This window comes from Hippocampus bargibanti, linkage group LG06 (assembly GCF_051943395.1).
Source record: "Hippocampus bargibanti isolate YZ-2025 linkage group LG06, ASM5194339v1, whole genome shotgun sequence".
Classification (NCBI taxonomy): domain Eukaryota; kingdom Metazoa; phylum Chordata; class Actinopteri; order Syngnathiformes; family Syngnathidae; genus Hippocampus; species Hippocampus bargibanti.
The window spans coordinates 23,387,863-23,411,094 of NC_142739.1; the positions used below are offsets into that span (position 1 = coordinate 23,387,863).

The window sequence follows — 23,232 nt, forward strand, 5'->3', positions numbered from 1 at the left end:
CTGAACGCCTGTAGTGAAATAATACAACACTCAACATGGTAAACTGAATTTATTGACTGTAACTCGTGTGTGATTTTTTTTTTCTGTGTGTGTTATAGTTATATTATACAGCGATGTATGTCGAACACACCCACGGGGAATTGTCACATTCTGCAGCTCCACCAAAAAAAAATGAAAATGAATCTTATTTCATGTTTGAGTCATTCTTTGAGCTAGGCCTTAATGTGCATGCTAATTGAAAACAGCATACATCTTATGGTTATTTCCTCGCAAGCGTATAAGTACAGTGTATGTGGTGATATTTCAAACGTTACAATTGAATTCTGAGATTCATCTAAATTCTAGTTATGTTTCGTTGGGTTGTAAATAGGAACAAAAAGGACGACAGAATAAATATGACGTAAATAAATATAATAAATATCAGCCATGAACAATATTATTTGTTCATGGCTGTATTAGTTTTGCCAGTCAATCGGTTTTTCACTATAAATATACTTCAGAAGAACGCTTACGCCCCTTGGTGGTGAGAAAAAGAAATGACGAGGAGATCAGTGTGAAGAATTGTGCCCTCTAACGGCAACATAACCTTTAAGAAATTGGTGTGAATGTGAAGTGCATATCTTCTCACATACAAAAAAACGTAACTGTGTGTGTGTGTGTGTGTGTGTGTGTGTGTGTGTGTGTGTGTGTGTGTGTGTGTGTGTGTGTGTGTGTGTGTGTGTGTGTGTGTGTGTGTGTGTGCGCGCGTAGAGAAAAAATACAGTATTTTCCAGTGTATAAGGTGCACCCTAAAGCCTTGATTTTCTTCAAAAGATGACCCTGCGCCTTATATGCAGTTGCGCCTTATATATGTAGTCATATTGATCCACAACAGGTCTCGCAACTACTGTCAGAAGCCATCGACTTCATTTCCCCCTGTAGAAGAAGTACAGTGCGTAATCGCAGCCTCCACTGTAGCGCCTTTTAATGTGGTATACCTTATACTGCATTTGGAAAACTGTTATATATTTATTTATTATATTTGGAAAACGTTTTTCATTCATTAAAGATGTGCCTTGTAGTCCATTGCGCCTTATGTATGGAAAAAGTTTGAAAATACACCATTCATTGAGGGTGCGCCTTATACTCTGGTGCACCTTATACACCGGAAAATACGGTAAATGTTTTGCGAATGTAAGATGAAATAGTATATTAGCCTCGATGACAGATAATGGGAAAAAGATGGATTTAAAAAGAAGTCTTTCTGAATTACATTAGTCTTTATTTCTTTGAATATATTTTATCAGATTTGAAACCAAACATTGTAAGTAAAGATGTAACAGTTTCTGACTAGCAAACCTCAACACCATCAAAACAGGGGAACATTATTGATACATAATAAAGCGTCGTATGTTGGGTATCAAGGCTGAGAATTAGCCAACAGACCTGTTACAAAATTGTTTTGACAAAGTCAGCCGACATGTTTTGGAAAGAAAGTGCACATACTTGATGCGTTGACCTGGTGCAAAATGCATTTCTTTTTCGTTTAAATCTGTGATCCTGTCGATTGGATATTATTATTTTTTTAAATTCTGTCCTTCAACAAAGTTTTGGAAGACTTTGACTATTTACAATTCAAAAATTGGCCCCAAATGTCAAAGTGCAATTCAGTACTCCACTCTAGGATAACAATTACAGTAAAGTCTCGTTATATCGATATCGGATATATCGATAGTCCCGGTTATATCGATACTATTTCTATGCACGCACTGAGAAAATTACATGCAAACAGGGTCGGATATATCGATAGTCCCGGTTATATTGATATTTTTTCGGACTCCCTTGAATATCGAAATAACGAGACTTTACTGTATTATTGAAATCTGTCATTGAATTGGCTCCTCCCGTTGACCGTTTTTACTTTAAAAAAACCAATTGAGTTTACAATCGCCATTAAGGTGTAATAATAGGGAAGCGGCTGGGGAAATGTTTGAGAAAATAACTAATTGTATGAAATAGTATGTGGGCCGGGTCTATTTGCTGGAGAATTTTCCTTACAACTGCAAGGCCTAAATTCCCAGATAAACATACAGCAACTGACTAAATCCAATCGCATGTCTCCTTCATTTTCATTTTATTTTCAGATGCCTCTAAAGACTTTGGAATGGTTTCACTCGTTTATGCTAAGCTAATTCGCTGTGCACTACACTGTCAGAAATACAGTTGGAGTCAGCTAGCTAATTATGGGGCAGCTAGCTAACTGGTGTACCCTTCCCATGAACTGGAATGTACAAGCATTGTTTCAAAGTTATACAATGTAAGGGTCAATGGTACAAAAGCAGTACTTGTAGGTACTACATTTCATTTCAGACAAGTTAACGTAGCCCTGAAAATAAGATGTGATTTTTATTTTTATTTTTGATTGTATGGCTTTGTATTTGCCTTTGCGTGTGCAGCTTCTCAACTTTTTTTCCACAATATTTGTCCTGGAGTCAACACCACATCATATTTATTTATCCGTGCTGTGATGCCATTGTAGATTAGTGTTGGAAAATTCCCGACATTGTCCAAACACACAGACTGCTTCCAACTACAAGGTATGGTTTATCAAACATGACATCGTTTTAGATTTCGTGCGGTTTTAAGAGCATTTTTTTTGTCCAACGGACTGCAGGGTAGTGGGGAAAGGGGTCATACGATACACAACATAAATACAATTTTACTTATACCACATTGGTAAATTTAGCCACCAACCATATTTCTATTAGAATGGAAAACAAAAACCCGTACTTTGTTGACAAATTTTGAATAGTTGCGTTATACACTGAAGTGAGCAACGTGAGATTTTGAATGGACAACAGTCGGTAGGCAGTGTTTAGCCTGAGCGGAACACAAACAGAACAGTCAGATTTTTTTTCTCTCGAGGATTACAGGAAAACACTTACAGAAGTTAGAAAAAGACAATGGCGTTCACGGTGAATGGGATGATCAGATATTCAATTTTTACACTGTGCAAGGTCAAGTCAACTCTTTGGAGGAGGAGGCCAAATTCAAAGATGATGTCACATTTGTGAATTGAAGCAATAACAGGATCACTTTAATGGCTGAATCAATGGAATGATTGAAGAAATGACGCCGTGGCACATACAGTACATAGGCTAGATAAGGGTTAGAATATCTATACACACACTGTACACATTGTAATATACAATTTGCTGTACAAATTAACACCGGCTGGCTTTCAGTAACTTTCTTTAGCTCTATCCGTCATCAAAAAATAAAGGTGAAATAGTTTGTCCAATGGGTGTTTACATTCCCTGCCTCACTATTCCATCATTATACATGTCGAACATGATGAATAAACAGTCAGTTGATTATCCTCACCAGGTGTTTGGGGGACTGTCGTTGCCTATGCCAAAATCCCTACACCCACCCGATGCTTCATCAAAGTGCTGCTGCTCATAACATAGACAAATACAAGTAATCATCTGCATCTATTTATTGTCTTGGACACATACATGCATACAAACACACACACACACACACCCTTCCTGAGTATGAACTGTAAAATTTTGGCTCTATTAAAAGGAAATGAAATAGCAAAAAGACAGGCGCCACTGAGGCGCTGATGTAGCATGTATGTACTTGAAGACAAGAACTTCTTTGAGGAAAAGTTTGTTTTTACTACTACACCAGCCTGTTTTTTCAATCAGGCCAACCTGATCAGTCTCTAACAATACGCTCACCTGACCCATCAATCTCCCACAGCTCAACTGAGGAGCTTTCAACTAACTACTTTAACAGAAGACGTTGTGCTTTAGCCATCAACACACGTATTACTCAGCCAGATGTTTTCATAAACAGAAACTCTTGACCATCAGATTTCAATTTGTTGGCAGAACAACTCACATTTTGGCTTAGAATTTCCCCAAAACAATTTGAACAAATCAGGAGGTGTACACAATCCACAGTGCAGGACCCACAATCTGCGTTTTGTCCCACTGCACAGTACTTATCCAGCCCATGACATGATACGCTAATGGGACATAAACCACTCATCAGTCACTTATCAGTTGGGTGGATTCATCGTTGTTGGATCATAGCTTATAAGGACGTGTGGCTAGAACACACACACACAGAACACACACTTATACCCTCTCGCTAGGCCTTAGCTTCACCCTCGATCAGTGGTTCTTAAACTGGGTTCGATCGAACCCTGAGGGTTCGGTGAGTCGTTCTCCGGGGTTCGGTGGATCCTCCGCCACAGAGGTCCACTTCTCAGTCTAGTCAGTCTGCAGTTAATGGGCACAGGCATTGAAAGAAGCGTTCGGTGAATGAGCATATGAAACTGGTGGGGTTTAGTGTTTCCAACAAGATAAAAACCACTGCCGTAGATATTGAAGCGTTATCTGAGAAAGGTTTCAGAACTGGTATCACGCGGGATAATTTTCAAAACCAAAACTACAAAATAGTTTCCCCTTAGAAGATATGCTTCTTGGTGACATTCAGTATGTCCTGAGCCTTTTTCAGGATGCCTTCATGCCCCCAGGTCGGTATTCTTCTCCAGTAGATACCACTGGAGGGCCGTCAACATGGTCATCTCGATATTGTCCACCTCTTCCGTCTTTCTGCCTCTCTACTCCATTCTAGTGGTGTTTACTTCAGATTGATGAGCTTTCCCCATCACAGTTTCTCACTGTTCTCTTTCAAAGTGGAAAAACGAACCAACCTCAGCTGAGTTGAGCGCATACTATGCAGTGGAACTGCGGCATCAGATGCCGCAGGGTAGTGAGCCTACAAAGGGACGGCGAGCTGATGGCGAAGGAGAGTACTTACGAGCTGTAGATCCACGCACTGTAATTCCCTCAGGAAAGCAAAACAGAGCTAAAAGGGAGAGTGAATTTGATCAGGTTTCTGCGAGACTCCAAATGGAGGTTGAGGTTTCTTCTTGTCTGCTGGATGTGTAATAAGGCAATCGTTTGCTGTTGCTTTACCAGCTTCCGTTCATATTGCATTTTATATCTATACAGTTTCAGAAATAGGGGAGTGGGAGTCCATTTATGCCACTCAAGGAACAATCTACTTTACCAAACAGACCTAATGGACTCCAAGGTAAAGGTAGACACTGTAGTTAGTGACCAGAAAGGTACAAGGATATATGTTTTCAGAGAGTACATTGTTGCTATGGAGAAATTATAGTATTATTATAATAGTATTCTGATTGTTTAGATAGAAACACTGCATGTAGCCAGGGCCGAAAACACCCTATCTCGAGGCTGCCTGGTTTCCATAGAATTAATTGAAGTCCGACGGGGAAGGTGTGATTGTGCGACTCTTCGCAGCCATATTGCAGACGCATCAGTATCAAATTACAGAGCATTGTATTGGTTCAAGGTGCAGCAAACAACACATCCCTGACTTCATAAGTCAGAATTGAGGACAAAAAGCAGTGGTTTACATTCATACCTGACCCCTGTCTACTTCATGTGGCTAACTTTTGACAAACACACAGACACATCCACACAATCCACGGCAGCCCATACTTTCCGTAGTGTTTGTACCACAGGTGTCAAAGTCAAGGCCGGGCGGCCAAATCTGGCCCCCCACATCATTTTATTCGGCCCAAAAGCAAATCAAACTTGTGAAATTTCATGATGTTTGCTAAAGTCTGAACCAAAATTTCAAATTGTCCCATGTAAACCATCATAATAGTCATTATTCTTGACTTTACATTTGAAAACTAGTTATTCGTTAATTTGTTGTGTGCTCTACATGTAATATGTGGAGGGGATTAAATATTCTAATATCTTCTCCTAATTCATAACGCCCCCTGAGAGGAAATTGTAACTACAATATGGCTCGCGGCAAAAACTGAGTTTGACACCCTTGGTGAAACTCGTGAAATCATACAATGATTGATCTTTGACTCTGAAATGTAGTTGCACTTCCAAGGTCACATGATCCAAAGACAAAATCTAATGTCTCACCTTTTACACATAAACATATGTTCTGTGCTTGTTAATGTGTGTTAGTCTAGGATGCCATGGCTGTGAAGGATGTGACAGCAGAGATCCAGCTCATAATGGATGGCACACTTCAAGGTGTCTTTACCAACACTCAAATTCAACATTCATACTGCACTCATTTTTGCTTACAGCTTGATTGCACTGATTGCACAGTGTGTGCGACCACACGCTATACTTGGTTGAAGGTGGCGAAAAACCGGTGATATACTGTGTCAACTCTGCTACCGCGTTGTAGTCCGACGAGAGCGAACACAGAGTAGATGAACACAGTACAAACATTTTTTTAAGGGGGCCTCCATCATCTATAGTTTGATCAGGCATTTTTCTCTGCCGCTGCTCGAATGGCCCTCTATGCTGATTTTCACCTCCTGAGAGATGATGGAGGGTTTGAGTAGAGTCAACGGAGGCTCCCCATCGACCCTTCTAGTCTGGTCCGACTCTGGAGCAGACCATCGTCTCTTGCGAACAGTGGTTCTGTCTGGATCTCCGTACTGTATTTTGAAAGGGGTGACCTTATCTACTCTATCTGATCCCTGTCTTTTATGTGAAGTCTCAGAGATTACCAGCACTGGGTCTCCTCCACAGATCCCATCCAGTAAACCTGGATTTATTTCCATTTCAGTTGGTACCTGTCGACTTGACCCAGATCCGGCTATCCTTTCGACTCCGGAAGCCTTCATAAGAATACCGCTGTTATTGCCCGTAGTGTTTGGCATTAGACTGTTGCACACAGCGGAATCTGTGTTGTCAGAGAGTCTTGTGGTCTTCAGCCTAGCCCCCAAAGACTGGCTGTCTGTTAATGACCCGTTCCTGAGACCCCGAAGGGTCAACGACACACAAACATCACCTACGCACAGTTTAGCGCAGGAGAGTTCAAAGAGCTGCGTGGTGCGGTCAGGACAGCATGAGGACCAGCCTTGGCCAAATACGAAGAAGGGATATTCTAGCAGTACCTCCACACACACCTGCAGAAACACACATATGTAAACTTTAAGCATTCTGCTAAAACTGAATGTTTTGCCGGGCATGTCTACGAGGGACGGGATACCGCAGAAATACTTTCTTAAGAGAGAGAACTTAAAGAGTAATTTCGCATGATCAAACTTCTTGTGAAAACACACACAAAAGGATCATTATGGAGTTTGCGATTGCAAAATTATTGGGAAACATTGCTTCTTTGTAAGTAAATTCAGCAATTCCACTGTTGGACCTTAAATGTGTGTATGCCTAGCGATTCTACTTGCTAACATACAGTATATCAGATTATTTTACAGTGGGGCAACAAGCTTGATATTACCTGAATGTTATTATCTGTTTAAAGCACGTGTCAAAGTCAAGGCCCGCGGGCCAAATCCGGCCCGCCACATCATTTTTTTCGGCCCGCGAAAGCAAATCAAACTTGTTCAATTCCATGATGATTGCTAAAATCTGAGCCAAAATTTCATATTTTTAGATGGCAACCACAATAAAAGTCATTATTCTTGACTTCAGATTTGAAAACGAGTTATTCATTAATTTGCTGTGTGCTCTATATGTAATATTTGAAGGGATTTAAACATTCTAATGGGTTCCCCAAATTCATAACGGCCCTCGAGAGGAAACCATAACTACAATGTGGCCCGCGGCAAAAAATGACTTTGACACCCCTGGTTTAAAGCAATATACTGTAGATGTTCACTGCCTATTAATATATATCAGGAGTTTGTTTTCCGCCATTTTTATTGCACCACCGGGACCAATGAATATTCTATAAAGTAGCATTCATTGCGAATAGTAGGGATAGCAAGGAAAATGTTTCTCTCACCTGGGCTTTGAGCTCCCCCACAGAAAACTGTATGACCGCAGCATTGGGACTCTTGCCACTATCGATTCGCTCAACTGTGCTGGAGTCAATTTTCAGCTCACTGCTGATTTCTGCACTCTGGATGAAGTCCTCAGTTTTGAGATCCTCCACACGCTTCAACTCACCATCAGCAAGCTGGATGATGGAGCCTCGCATAAAGAAAGGTGGGAGAGCCACCGGGGAGGAGGGAGAGGAGATGGTGGGAGATGCTTTCGCGGAAGCGGAGACTGTAGTATTGATGGGGGCTGGGACTGGGGAAGGAGCTGCCACCACTGCAGAGACTGGGTTTGAAGGCAGGGCCGGAGGTGCCGGAGCTACAGTGGGAGAAACTTGATTTCCATCTGGGACTAAAGACTCACATTTGGACAGCGCAGTGGCAAGATAGGCATGGGGCATGGCTGTGGATATTTGGGGTGTAGTGGTTGCAGTCAAGGAACTGACAGCACGGCTGGTGTCCATTTCTGTTCCGTTATTGGCACTACTGACTGGAATGAGGAGGGACTGACCACTAGGAATGACTAGGTGCTGTGGCAGTGCCGTATGGTAGCTAACTGCATGCTGGTTGGCACTCGTAATATAGCCAATAATGGGTGTTTGTGTAGAAGAATAAAGACTGGCTGGGAGCTCATCAGGGGCTAGGGTCGTCTGAATGACGGTATGCGGTGTGACAGACTTTGTCACCTCGGATGACGAGAGGGAGGAGAAGGAGGAAGATCTCGATGTAGGCTTTCCTAAACAGATGCCCCCCTTCTCAGTCTGGACTAAGGAAATCTTATGTTCCTGATCCGGGTTATGGGTTGGTTGGGCCACAAGTACTAAGGAAGTCTGAAGTCCTGTTGGGTTCTGGCCATATTCTGCAGGTACGAGGATGTGTCTGGTCTCATAGCTCTGAACCTGATGTTGATTTGCTGGTTGTGTTGGAGCTTTCATTTGCTTGACCACCTCTAGCTCACCGTTCAGCATGCCCTTAGCATGCACCTCGGGTTTCTTTCCAGAAGAACCATCCGCATACTGAACAACCAACTGAGAGGGGGCGAGGGTCAGCGTTTGAGGGAGCACAGCAGCATGTGGGTGGAGTTGGAGGTGAGTCCCTGGTGTAGAGACGGCGGTTCCACTGACGGTCAATGGTGTCCTGCTATCAAGTTGGATGTACTGGCTTGTGACTTGTGGAGCGCTGGGAAGGGAGACTGGAGCAAGTTCTGCAGGAGAGAGGCCAATTTGGAACTGCTGTTCTCCTTTTGTGCCAGGCGAGATTAAGGTAGTGGTGTAACCATCCAGCTGAGGGCGCTGTCCTATCGGACTGGAATTGGCGGGGACTACATGAGAGGAGATGTAACCAGCATACGGGCCAGAGCTTATGAACTGAACATTCGGTCCAAGCTGAGCAAACTGAATGGTTCCTGTGGGCTGAGGAATGGCTGTGGGATAAACTGCAGGTAGCGAGGCCAGCGGCACTGCTGAAAGAGTAGTCGCTGAGGTTGGAATAGTGGAAGGAGAAGAGGAAGAAGTAGACGGGATGGGACATCTTGGGCTCTCTGAGTCTCTGGATCTGCACCGTTCACTGGCTACACTTGCCAGCCATGCAAGGTTTTCAGTGTGGGGAGCAGGATTGTGATGGACCATCGGAGGGTTGGATGTTGTCACTGTCATCGGCTTCTGCTCCAGCGCCAGAATTTCTCGCTTTTTAGGCGGCAGGCATCCATTACTTCGCTCCTGGTTGGATTTCATTGCGGCAGATGTGTTTGAAGTATCACTTGTTCAAACTTCTATTGTCGTCTGAGTCTTTCTCGCTCTCAGTGTTAATGTTTCCTTCTTTGCCAAGGCGCAAAGACTCTGGTAATCGACCCTAGCATACAGAGCCAGGTCTTAATCCAGACAAGGTGGAATCGTTGCAGCTCATAAAATGAGCTTGATAAACTTCATGTGGAATCATCTCTCATGTAAGAATGTCTTCCGCAGTGTTAGCGGCAATCTGATGACAGAGAGGCAAAAATAATAGGTAAGTGTGGGATGTACATAGGTAAAGTACAGAGGTGTCACATCCATGTCCAGCTAAAAACCATGCCACAGTTTGGTTTTAGCCTCAGGTGCGTCTATTCAACCGGCAGCTCCAATTCGTGGCTTCAGCCAAACTGGCAGGGTTTTTTACTTTGTGTATCTTAATTTGACACTTCTGACACAATAATTGAATAATTGAACAATTGATTATAGAGGTGATCATTTTGCTCTGGTTCTATCATTGCATTAGCATGTAATGCTAGCTCAGTTAGCTTATCTTTCCTAAACATGCTAGTTATAGGAAGGTGCCAAAGTCTGAATGGTTGTAATAAAAGGGTGTCACACTCATTTTTTTGCACCGAGCCACATTGTAGTTACGGTTTCCTCTCACGGGCCATTATGAATTTGGAGAAGCCATTAGAATGTTTCATCCCCTCCACATATTACATATATGACTTATTTGAAGTAAAAAAAAAAGCAGACTGTTATTGTGGTTTACACGGGACATTTACAAATTTGTGTTCGGACGTTAGCAAGCATGTTCAAATTTCACAAGTTAGATTTGCTTTTGCGGGCCGAATATATAATGAAGTGTAATATACTGTGTAATATAATGATGTGGTGGGCCAGATATGGCCCCCGGGCCTTGACTTTAACACATGCCCTGTAATTCATTCTTTGAAGCTGAAAAGTGTTGTGCAACAAAATATTAGTAAAGTCCACAGTGCAACTTGTATTTGCACTGCTCAACTGTCTCAATCTACTTGGGCGTTCACACCGTCGCTGTTTTAAAGAAAAAATCTGGTTATGCAACACTTGTTCCTTCATTTTTCTATTGAAAACTGGACTTTGAAGACATGTATTTGACAGTTATTACAATCATGTGTTTCTCAAGTGGACATCCAGTTCTTAAAAGGCAAACTTCATTCTGATTCACATTTCCCTCCTTTCATGTTTGTAAAGGTTTTCGGCCTCTTATTGCTCTGAAGTTATTTTCATCTTTCTTTTCAAGCTCCGTCTTTAAGCATCCGTTCAAATTCACAAATTGAGCCAGACTATTAAATTGCCACCATGCAACAACATTTTCCTTGACAGAAATTAGTACAATGATATCGTCATCACTTTTGTAATAAAGGAATGAAGTTTCCTAGGCAACAGTGTGTGCAAGTGAACATCCACGCTCATGTGGAGACTATGTGCATAGCTGTTGGCTATGTTAAAGCATTCTGAGGCAAAGGATAACAATAAAGAGTAAGCGTCTCGGAACATTTCTTTTTTTTTTCTAGCTCTCCAAAGGCCTTGAGTTCAGTCAGGGGCAACTGTAAATACAAATGTTTAACTTTAGCCAGACTTGGTCAGCAGGAGCATTATAAAGACAGAACAAAATAAGATGACATTTACACGAGGAGACCTCGGTAAGTTGTAACAATTTTATCATGGATGAGTTTTGTGACAAAGTCGCAGGCCTGAGATACTTGCTTTCGTCAGACTATATACTGTATGTATCTGCGTCAACAAGTCCATGGTCAATATTTGACTGCAGGGATAAATCAACGTATTATATAGCTACACACACACACACACACACACACACACACAGGCACACACAGGCACACAGGTCGGCCTGGTTCCATTTGTTTACTATCTAACCTCAAACAACACCATGCACACATTTGCCTTTCATTGGCTCCTCTACAGTGGAACCGCTATGGTCAAACACAATCTGTCAGGAAACAATGGTCGACCTCTGATTTGTTAGGACTTTGAAACTGTTTTCCAATGGAAATAGTGGAAACAGTCACTGCATCATCAGATTTATCGCAAATATGCAAAAATAACTTTATAACACTTTATAACACTTCTATCTTAACTCATTCACTGCCAGATGTGTAAAAATGTGTCGACTCCAGTTCCAGGGTTTTTGTCATTTTCACTTAAATTCCAGGACCCACAGAACATTGAGTTATATGACTACATAAACATTCAATGCACCGTACGAAACATTAGACTCTCTTCTTTCATCAGAAAAAAAACAGTTAATTCCTAAATTACAGTAAAGTCTCGTTATATCGATATCAGATATATCGATAGTCCCGGTTATATCGATACTATTTCTATGCACGCACGGAGAAAATTACATGCAAACAGGGTCGGATATATCGATAGTCCCGGTTATATCGATATTTTTTCGGACTCCCTTGAATATCGATATAACGAGACTTTACTGTATATGGATCTGGAGTTATATGAGCTGATGAATGAAATGACGGCAGCTCTACAAAAGGCAAATGCTGCCCCCTCGAGGGAGGGAAAAATCTCACCGAAGCTTGATGGACAAGCAAGAAAAAAACAAAACCCAAATAAATTCGGGAATGGTGCTCCACGTCATGCATGCTTTTCATTTCATGAATTAAATCGGGAATGGCAGCGAATGAGTTAATGAATAACTAGTTTTCAAATTAGAAATCAAGAATTATGACTGTTATTGTGGTTTCCATGGAACAATTTGAAATTTTGGTTCGGACTTTAGCAAGCATCATGGCACTTGACATGCTTGATTTGCTTTCGTGGGCCGAAAAAAAATGATGTGACGGGCCAGATTTGGCCCCTGGGCCTTAACTTTGATACCCATGACCTACAAAAAGCAAAAGAATATGCAAAACCAAAACAAGTATCATGAGGAGGCACAACTGCACTCTCGCGTGCGTTCACGCTCGAAAGCGGCTTGAATTTTAGAAGATTTTCATCAAATTCCCATTGGAGGACTTTCCACTTGTTCCACTGTACTTTCCTCGATGGCCGCTTCTTTGATGCAGGTTTATTTGTGGGTCAGTGAATACGACACTAAATTGCTGACGAGCTCGAGGCAGCGCAGAGATTAAGTGTATGGTATATACACACACATATTACATTGCAGGGGTTTCTGAAAAACTACAAAAGGTCCTATGGCAACACAAAATTCCTACCTATTTCAAACCTATAAATACATTAAGATAAAAATTAGTGCATCCAAAAGATAGGCTGCCAAATGAAAAGCAAAGTAATGTTGTTTATTCGATACATTGTAAAAATGAAGATTGTAAAGAGAATGTACATTGGAAAATAAACAAATGTTCAAAAAAAACTATCACCATGGCAGGGATAATGCTAGCGGGCCTCAATCTGCAGTACATCTGCGTCTAAAAGCTAGCAACCACTCATTTGACGACTGAGGTTAAAATCTTAGCGAAAGAAAAATGATCATTTGAAAGGGGATTAAAATAAGCCATTTTTATAAAACAGCAAAACCCTTCACTAAATCGCCATGATGGTTTAAGATTTAATTTAGACCGTGCATACTACAGACTTCTTTTGTTGTTACCGTGTAGGCTTAGTCATGCTAATGAGGTGAAACCAGAGCGAATGAGGCAATCAGTCAGTGATAGAACATTAGGGTTAATCAGACAGAACAAAAGCTCCCCCAACTTCAGAGCAGGTGATACCAGCGCTAATGAGGCCATCAGAGCCAGGGATAAAACATTACGGTTAATCAAACAGAACAAAAGCTCGCCCAACATTAGAGTAGGTGATACCAGAGCTAATGAGGCAATCAATAATAATAATAATAATAATAATAATAATAAATAACAATAATAATACATTTCATTTATAAGCGCCTTTCAAAACTCTCAAGGACACGTTACAGTCACGGAATATTTTTTTTGGGTGAGCAGAGTCAGCCACACCAGACCATTAGGGTTAGTCAGACAAAACAAAAGCTCTCCCAATCTTAGGGCAGGTGATACCAGAGCTAATGAGGCAATCAGAGCCAGGGATAGACAATTAGTGTTAATCAGAGAGAACAAAAGCTCCCCCAACCTTAGAGCAGGGGCCTATCAGAGCAGAGGTCTAGCACTGCCACCTCTGTCCATTAGGGAGATGTATAGGGCCAGAGTTACCAGCACAACTTCAGTTGGCTGACGAAGCTTTTCGGATGAGGAGTGAAATGTCTGACACCTTCAAAAAAGTACAGATAATGGCTGAAGAAACCTTTTCCTCGACACATATTGCATTTTGATGAGCTACATCCTCTTTTTCCACAATATCAAAGGGACTCATCCAACTAGGCAAACACAAGTGGCCAACATAAAATCTAGAGTACTGGACCTTGGTCAGTTTCTGTTTGGTCGAGCCTTATGGAAGATAAGACATGGTTACAAGCTTGTCAAGGAAGCGGGAACACACAAAAAAAAGACAACTCTGAGCAATGTATATGATCCAAAAACGCCTTATGAGCCACCGGATGTAACAAAGGGAGGATTGCTGGAAAGAAAGAGTGAGGGGGAGTAGAAGAAGAACGGCAACGTAGGATGACAGATAAAAGTGGCGTGGATGGTTGAAAGGCAAGAAGAAGATTGGAAAGAGGAAAGCAAAAGAGAGAGCGAGAATAGTGTGAGAAAGACAGCGCAGGTCCTCCTGACCCACATTGAACAGCGCCTGCAGCATCACCCCCCCCCTCCCTCCCCTGCCTTGCCATGTCACCACACACACTAGACGCCGTGGCAACAACCCCACCTCAGCAACACCTGGTATGACATCATCATCCCAGCGCAACACCGCAAGGCTAACATCGAAAGACAACCTCATTTGACATCACATAATAGTGATAGTCCCCCCCCCCCCCCCCCCCGAGAACAACAAAACACCCGCGACCGTGCACATGGTCACACATAAACATCATCTCTTAATCTTCCGGTCTATTATTAGATCAGTTACTAGCGACCGCATACCCCCCTTTTGTCATGGAGAACAAAAGGTGCACTTTCACGACATGAATGTCACAGCGAGTCAATGGACACTTTGGATCCAGACCCCCTGGATTGCCCCATCCCCCCACTTTGCTAAAAGACAAGCATGATAAAGGGATGACATCAGACACGAAAGGGGCGGAGGAGTCATTTTTATATAGTGACATGGAGCTCTGATAAATAAATATATAGAACGTACCATGCTGTGTACGTGTTGCCGTTGTGTCGCCAGGTGAAAAGCAAGATACATGTCCTTTCTTATGCAGCCGTACAAATCCACCCACCCTGCCTCGCCAAAAACTCCACCTGTCCTTGCATTGATCCTTTGCTTCAATGGGAATAACAACACTGCAGTAAGAACAGAACCACTAAGGGGGTGATTTTGTAATAAAATAACATAAAAAATGACCCTGGACTGACATTCACATATGCAATAATGCTTATAATCAGATATAATCTGCATATAGACCAGACATAAAGTCACATCCTTGTTCGGCGGTGAGGCTATATTTAGAAAACAAAAACATCGTCATTTTAAATCTGAAAGGGGGGGATTACAGACAAAAACACACATGTGGGACTTTCTACGTTCAAAAATAGAACTGTGATTTCATACCGCTACCATAAACAAGGCGAATCAATACAATACACTGAGATTTTCTCCTAAAAGACTCATTTTACTGTTACCCTTCGAGTATCTATGTAGGAAAAAAATGTGTGTGTATCCCTTTAAGAGGCGGGACCGGGCTGTGTGCTTGACTACAGCCAAAGAACAGGCGGATGTGCGGAACGCTCACAGTGTTAGTCTCCACGGTGACTTAAGAGTTCTCTGCATCTGTGCCTGACGTACACGGAATAACATATTAGGGCAAAGAAAATATATAATATTCCATAACACGCCGTTTTGAAAAAATACTACGATGCCACAAATCCAAACGTAGAGACAAGCCTCCTCCCACATCTCTCTTTTGCTGGTTAGAGTACTAAGAATAGCTCACCAGTCTTTCCACAGCTTGCAGAACATGTGCAGCGATTCCTCACCGGAGTGGATTCCTGGACCCGTACTTCCTTCGGTAACCGTACTCGGCGGAGGGAGGGGGGGCTTCCTTTGTGCAGCATAACACCTCAAGAACGCTCTTGTGAAGACCCTGTTGAAGCTTCGTTGGCCCTGCAATCGGCCTGATGGCAGAGGAGGTCCCCCCACCATCCCCCTCCGCCGGCCCCCCCTTTCCTGTGCAAAAATAAAAGCCCGCGCCAGGTCTTGCGTGCGAGGCTTCTCCAACGTGTGTTATGCAAGGCCACCAGACCGCCAGCTCTCGTCTCTCTTTCTCCCCCCCCCCCCCCCCTCTCTCTCTCTCTTTCTCTCTCTCTCAGTACTCCAACTGACATGGCTCCTCCTCCCTCCGCCAGCCCCATCACCCATCAGGTATTCATTCAAAAAAAAAAACACACTACACTTGGCTCAGCGCCCAGACTACGCTCACGCAGGGGGTGGGGGGTGCACTGTGAAACAGACGGAGAGTGGGGTGGAGGGGGGCAAATTTGGATTGGATTGGATTGGATTTGCCTTTATTCGTCTCGCAGTGGAGAAATTTACATTACATTAAATTTAGAGAGTCAGCGAGGCTTTACGTAGATAGACATGGGCGTGCATGAATAGAAAGAAGGATTCACATGGGTATATTCATGCAAAGACGTTGGCGCATGCGCACACAAACAAAACTAACTATAGGATTAAATTGTGGAGTGGTTTAGCAAAATTCCCTTTAAAGTCAAAGTCAGCTTTATTGTCAAATATGTTAATATCAGTGTTTGAAATAACGTCTGCCCGGAGGCCCGGGGCGTACAACTTTTACTTTGGGCGTACAACTTTCAAAACGTCTCGACCCGGGTGGCCGACAACTTCTTCAAGATTTTTTTTTTTTCAAATCAAACGTTTATTTTATTCAGTAAAGCAAAAGCTACAAGCAAACCGCTACAAGCCACATGGACTCCTCCTTGTAAGCGCCTTTCAAAACTTTCAAGTACACTTTACAGTCACGGAGGTATAGTCCGAAGCACGAAACAGGCCATTGCCAAATGAACGTTCGTTTGTCAATTATTATTATTATTATTACTATGACAACCAGTCTTCCCCTACTGTAACTGGCGCCAATATTGTCATTGGTTGCCATGACAATAAAATGTATAATTTATTTAGTCTTATTTTCTCAAAGTGTTGAACGTTTCTATGTAAACCTTTATACAGTGAGACCTCAACTTACGAACTTAATTGGTTCCCAGACAGAGTGTGTAAGGCGAAAAGTGTGTATCTCAAAAAAAAATCCCATAGGAAACTATTAAAATGGGAATAATCCGTTCCCGGGTTTCCATAAAATATACCTTTCAACTAAATAAGCCTTAAAACTACACACAACATACCTTATTCTATGTATAATAAATGTGCTATTGTATTGCAATGAAAGAAATACACTGCATTGTATCATAAAGTCACTTTATTTACGTTTGTGATGGTAATTTATTGCTTGATGGAATGGCGTTGGAGGTCGAAGATCAAAGGGAATTGCTGTTTGAAAAGAGAGGCACATTACATGAGGACTGTAATTAAAGAAATAAACTGTGCTGTAAAATAAAGTTTTATTTACCTTTTTGATGGTCGTTGATGCTTATGGAAGGAGAGTCACCTTCCATAAGGACTGTTGCTAACTTAACCTCTGGTGCTGTTTGGTCGTGTGCTTCCGCCGAAGATCACTCCGCCAGCCGTGGTGGGTGTGTATTATGAAAATAGTGCTTATTATAAGGTTTAATTTTCATAAATTTGACGTTTGTAAGACGAAATGTTTGTAAGATAAGGTGTTTGTAAGTTGAGGTCTCACTGTATTTAAGTTTCCTTAAAATCGTTCTTAATACGTTATTTTGAATAATTTGTCATGATCACTTCCGGTTCCGTGTCACGTGAGAGAAATTGCTTGAGAGAGAGAGAGAGAGAGAGAGAGAGAGAGAGAGAGAGAGAGAGAGAGAGAGAGAGAGAGAGAGAGAGAGAGAGAGAGAGAGAGAGAGAGAGAGAGAGAGAGAGAGAGAAAGAACGTGACAAATGCGGGAGAGATCGCCTGAGAAAGGGAACGATAAAGTCTACGTCATTAAGTTTGTCTACTTTCGGTTTACAAGGTGCACACGGGACGTTATTAATTTGCTTATTTATTGTATGTCTTGTCGAACATATTGTACTAATGTCGATTGTTGTTTTAAATGTCTTTTAGCTTTCACGGTGTTCCACAATAACCGTTTGTGACATCACTACGAAGCGTCATCCTTGACCGGGGTAGATACACTTACTTTTTTTTAAAACCAAACTGCACGGATAAACACCCACAAAAAGCCACGTAGCCCTCTTCGGTCCACTTCGGTCCACTTTCCCCTGCTGGGTACAGGGCAGGGAGCGAGCCAGGCGTCACTCTGGTGCCAGGACAGACTGCTATCTGCTTGTTTGCAGGCGCCACATGCACGGTGGGCCTTGCTAAAGTGACAGCTAGCACGCTGTGGGGGGGGAGAATGGGATCCAACAAAATTGGGCACTGACAAGAGGACTAATAAATATAGCGAAATGTCCTTTGGATATAATGGAAGGGTTCCAAAGTTTTCTTTGGAGGACCAGAACAAAAGGTGGTTAACTCATTCACTGCCAGATGATGCGCAAAAATGTGTCCATTCCAGTGCCAGGGTTTTTGTCATTGTCACTCGAATTCAAAGACCCACAGAATATTGAGTTTTAGGACGACATAAACATTCAATTCAGTGTAAGAAACCATAGACTCTCTTTTTTCATCAGAAAAAAAAGTTAATTCCTAAATTATATTGATCTGGAGTCATATGAGCTTGAAATGAGGGCTGCAAAAATACAATACAATACATACATATCGGTTAATGTAGCACTCTAACAACAGCTGACGCTGGAACAAAGCGCTAACAGAAAAAGGGACCGTGGTCTTGCCCCCAAGGACGTTTGATCAGGCACGCAGGATAATTTAAAAGTGAAAAAAAAATGCACAAATGACATGGAATTCATATTTGCTATTTATTAGCTATCTATTAGCTGTTTGGCTGTCTATGTAGCTAGCTAGCTATTAGCTATATGGCACATCTGGCTATCTTTTCTATATAGCCGGTTATCTATTCGCTATCGATCGGCTATCTATTAGCTAGCTGGCTAGCTTTCTATCCTTTTGAGTTACTTCCGGGTTGAGTGAACACTGGCGCAGGTGGCTGCCGCTGCTCACCCACAGAAAAACTTATCCTGTGAGTGTAAAGTGACCATGAGAGTTTTGAAAGGTGCTGAGAAATTCAATGTATTATTATTATTATTATTATTATTATTATTATTATTATTATTATTATTATTATTATTATTATTGTTGTTATTATTATCTCATGGGCTGTTTAAAATTAATGAATAACTAGTTTTCAAACTTGAAGTAAAAAATAATGACTGTTATTGTGGTTTACATGGGACATTTTGAAATTTTGGTTTGGACTTCAAGCATCATGGAACTTGACTTGCTTGATTTGCTTTCACCGGCCGAATAAAATAATGTGGCGGGCCAGATTTGGCCCCTGGGCCTTGACTTTAACACCCATGTGTACAAAGTAGTCTTGTCTTTTCAACTGAGGGTGAATTAAGACCTTCATTATGATTTTTTTTTCCACTTTTTACAGTTGCAAAGTGAAATTTATTTTTGAGTCACCATGCCGTTCTATGGGCATTTTTTGTGCTAAATGCTAAAGCTAGGCGTATACTGCCTATTTGTCATAATTGGGTATTGTTGTGCACTAGATATCCCACACGCAGTGTAATCACATATCAGACAGCAACACAAAACCTCCAGTGGTTTCCCGCTTGAGCAGCAGAGATGCTTTGAGACCGTGCCCTTTAACCCCATCTAAAGGTTCCATCTTATGTGAGGCAATACTTTTTTTTTAACAGAGCAAATCTATCCGAGTCTAAAAGTCGACATGTTACAGTACCTCAAAAAAGTTGTCAGTCTTCACAATGAATGGAATCCAAGTGTCATCACTGGCCTGTGGCTTTTCTGTTTCCTCACAGCACCGTTGGCGTGAGATCCTCCTGAAAGTGTGGCAAACATGTCCAGACATGTTGCACTGATCTGTACGCTGATTTAATGAGTGATGTGATAAATATTCATGAGGTCAGCGATGGGTGTGAATGGGGTGTCTGAGGTCACTTGATGAATGATGGCGTAACATGGAGGTAAATGACAACAAGCTTGCTGACTGCAGAGCTCATTCCCACAAAATCGTTAACTGGGCTATGTTGTTTGTATGAGGTTTGTTGTTGGTATGATATCAGAGGACGGACAATATGCGAGCGGAAACAAAACGTCATGAGAATGTTTGTTGCTTTTATTGCCCTATGGTGTTTTTGGAGCAAGGTGGACATCACAATGGAACATCACAGGAAGTGGAATTTGTTGTGAAAATGATTCCTGAACTCAGTATGCGTATGTGGAACTGTCGCAGCTTGGAAATGAAGCGGATTTACGTTGGGACAGGAGATGTGAGACAATCTCTTTTTGTCAATGGATGCTACAGCTTGGTGTTTGCTTTCAACATTTAGCTTAGAGCTGACGTGCACATTTCACCATGACGTCCCGGATCCACTCGTGAAAAGGAGGCTTTGGGCCTCTCCTGTTTCATTTAGAACTGCTTCATACAACAAAGAGGGGGCAGAAAGTGCTGTAGATTGAATGACTGTCTTTGTGTTGTCATATTATTTTTTTATTTGTTCTTTTGACTTCAAGATGGAGAGTGGTTGCCTTTACAGCAGCGCCTGTATTTTGTTTTTCTACTTCTTCCTTTCCTCACGTTGCTGCTGTGAAATGTAAATGTGTCCACTGCGAGACTAATCGAGGCTAACTAATCCAATCCAATATATCATGAATCACACTAACTCTAATGCAATTTTTTGTTGTTGTTTTTGTGTTTTGTTTTGTTTTGTCGCATTGTTTTTCTTGTTGCGTCATGTGGACTGGATGTGGATTCTTTTTCAGCATTTTTTTAGCCATGACATTTTGAATCGGGAGAAATGTCAGTGCCATTTGAGTGTCATTGTGAAACTGGGAGTCGCGGCTTGGAAATGAAGTGGGTGTATACGGGACGGGAGATGTTAGCTAGTCTATCTTTCGTCAATGGACGCTACAGCTTCGTGTTTGCTTTCAAAATTTAGCTTGTAGCAGACGTGCGCATTTTCAGCATGACACGTTCACTTCTACTTTTTCATCTCTACCTGCTTCATACAACAAACAGGATGCAGAAAGGTGATTCATGTTGAATGACTGTCTGTTTCTTATGTGTTGTTGCATTATTTTGTTAATATGACTTCAAGATGGCGCCGTATGAGTGGCTGCCTTTACAGTAGCTCCAATACTTTTTGTTCTTCTATTTTGGATTGGATTGGATTGGATTGGATTTGCCTTTATTAGTCTCACAGTGGAGAAATTTACATTTCACAGCAGCAAATTCTTCTTTTGATAACTTTGTTGCTGTAAATTCAGAATTTCTCCATTCTGAAACAAATAAAAAAAATCTTATTTTTATCCTATTTTATCCATCCTAACTCAAAATGTAATCTTATTTGAACGAGTCACGTAATAATCCGCTACTGTCTTCATGCAGTAGGGCAAGGAAGCAGTAGCCAATCATATTTCTGCAGGGTGTCTCAAACTGTCTCATGCCTGGAACTTGTGGGATGCATAACAAGACACTTTTAATGATTGAAAGGGGCTGGGGGCTTTTTAATTGTGATGTTAAATGTAATGGTGTTTTAGTGGTTTTGAAACCATAACTTTTTTAAACCATGGTTTATGGTCAAACTGTTAACCAGGGTGCATCTCGCCACTTGCCCATAACCCTAATCAGCATTTGAAATGGAACAATACTGTCATGGTGTGTGTGTGTGTGTGTGTGTGTGTGTGTGTGTGCGTGTGCGTGTGTGTGTGTGTGTGTGTGTGTGTGTGTGTGTGTACAATATATAGATAAATAAATAAATAACTACAATAATTTTTGATATGCAACAATAAGAATAACAACCACAAATATCATTTATAAGCGCCTTTCAAAACTCTCAAGGTCACTTTACAGTCACAGGATAACATGCGTATCATACCGCTGAAGATGGAGGTTACTGATTCGCTGTGGCGACCCCTTGAAGGGAAAAGCCGAAAGGAAAAGAAGAAGATAAGTATTTCTGTGGGTGAACAGCGGCAGCCACACGCGCCAGCGTTCACTCAAGTAACTCAAATAGATAGAAAGCTACCTATCTAGCTAATAGATAGCTAGCTAGACAGCTAGCCAGCCAACTACACGCTAATAGATAGCTAATAAATAGCAAACAGATAGCAAATAGATAGGTAGCTTGACTGTCATCATTAACTCAAATAGATATAGAGCTAGCTAGCTAGCTAATAGATAGCTATCAAGATAGCTAGCCAGCCTGCTACACCGCTAATAGATAGCTAATAGATAACTAACAGATAGCAAATAGATAGATAGGTATGTAGCTTGATAACTAGCTCGACTGTTATAATTTATGATGAAACAGAAACCCTATCCATGAAGTGTTTTCAAAGTTTAGGCATTTAGCGCTTTAACAACAGCTAAAGCTGTAACAAAGCGCTAACATGGACTAAAGGCAAATGCTGCCCCCTCATGGAAGAGAAAAACAATGCCAGAGATCTGACCAGCGCTTTATTGACACCACCCGCAAGAAAAAACAAAACCCGCGCTCCACGTTGACTCTTTTCAATTCCCAAATAAATACATAAAAAATACCATGAGTAAGTATGGGCTAACAATAAAACTAAAGCTTGGCTTTGTTCCATTCTATGCTAACCAGAAGTGGTGGGTCACCCTGGGGAAATTATTTGCATTAGTAAAATAGAAAATGGAGAATTGTGAGTGGGAGGCAGAATGATGGGAGCATGTGGTAGCAGAGTTGGAGGTAAAACCACCCTGGCGATGTCTTGCCTGAGAGCCTCCGGCTGTGGCTGGGCACCGGTTCGGAAGTATAGCAGCACGAATGCTCCAATGCTATGCGGGGAGAATGTGAAAATGCTTGCTGCCATGGCAACAAAGCCGCTCCACACTCTCCAGTCCGCGTTAAGAAAGACGGCTCGCAACGTGGCCGCGGCTCAATGGCGAGGAGCATGACACGCTGAAAGAGCCTATTGAGGAGCTTGTGAATTAGTTAATGGCCACAGTAACAAATCAACAATCTACAGGGAGGATGACCTCATTTTAGCTATTTGGAAATATCACATCGCAACCCTGTCGCCATTGTGCCTCAAGGTAAGAAAATGGACACTGGTGTTAGTGCTACAAATTAAAGGAACAAAATTAATTAAACGCTTTTATAACTACACCTAATTTTTAAAAAATAGACACAATTAAAGAATGACCATCCCCTCATGATGTCATTAAATCACCTATTTGGTCGATGTTGGTGGTCCAGCGTTCATGCTAACGCGTGTCAGGATAACATATGTTAGCATGAACGCTAATACTAGCATCCCTATTTTCAGGTGTG

General features: G+C 41.8%; 1 protein-coding gene across 2 annotated transcripts; it reads right to left on the reverse strand.

The window, feature by feature from the left end:
- Positions 1-484: 484 nt before the first annotated feature.
- LOC148896850 (ataxin-1-like) lies at positions 485-15,911 on the reverse strand. 2 transcript variants are annotated; one of them, XM_088997958.1, is made up of 3 exons: positions 15,632-15,911; positions 7,810-9,820; positions 485-6,970 (listed from the first exon to the last, which is right to left on the reverse strand). In XM_088997958.1, the coding sequence occupies exons 2-3, from the start codon at positions 9,574-9,576 to the stop codon at positions 6,308-6,310; spliced, it is 2,430 nt and encodes an 809-aa protein (XP_088854084.1). In that variant the 5' UTR covers positions 9,577-9,820; positions 15,632-15,911; the 3' UTR covers positions 485-6,307. The 2 variants fall into 2 exon arrangements, with proteins under 2 accessions (XP_088854084.1, XP_088854085.1); XM_088997959.1 differs by lacking the exon at positions 15,632-15,911 and adding an exon at positions 14,833-14,915.
- Between the last annotated feature and the right edge of the window lie 7,321 nt (positions 15,912-23,232).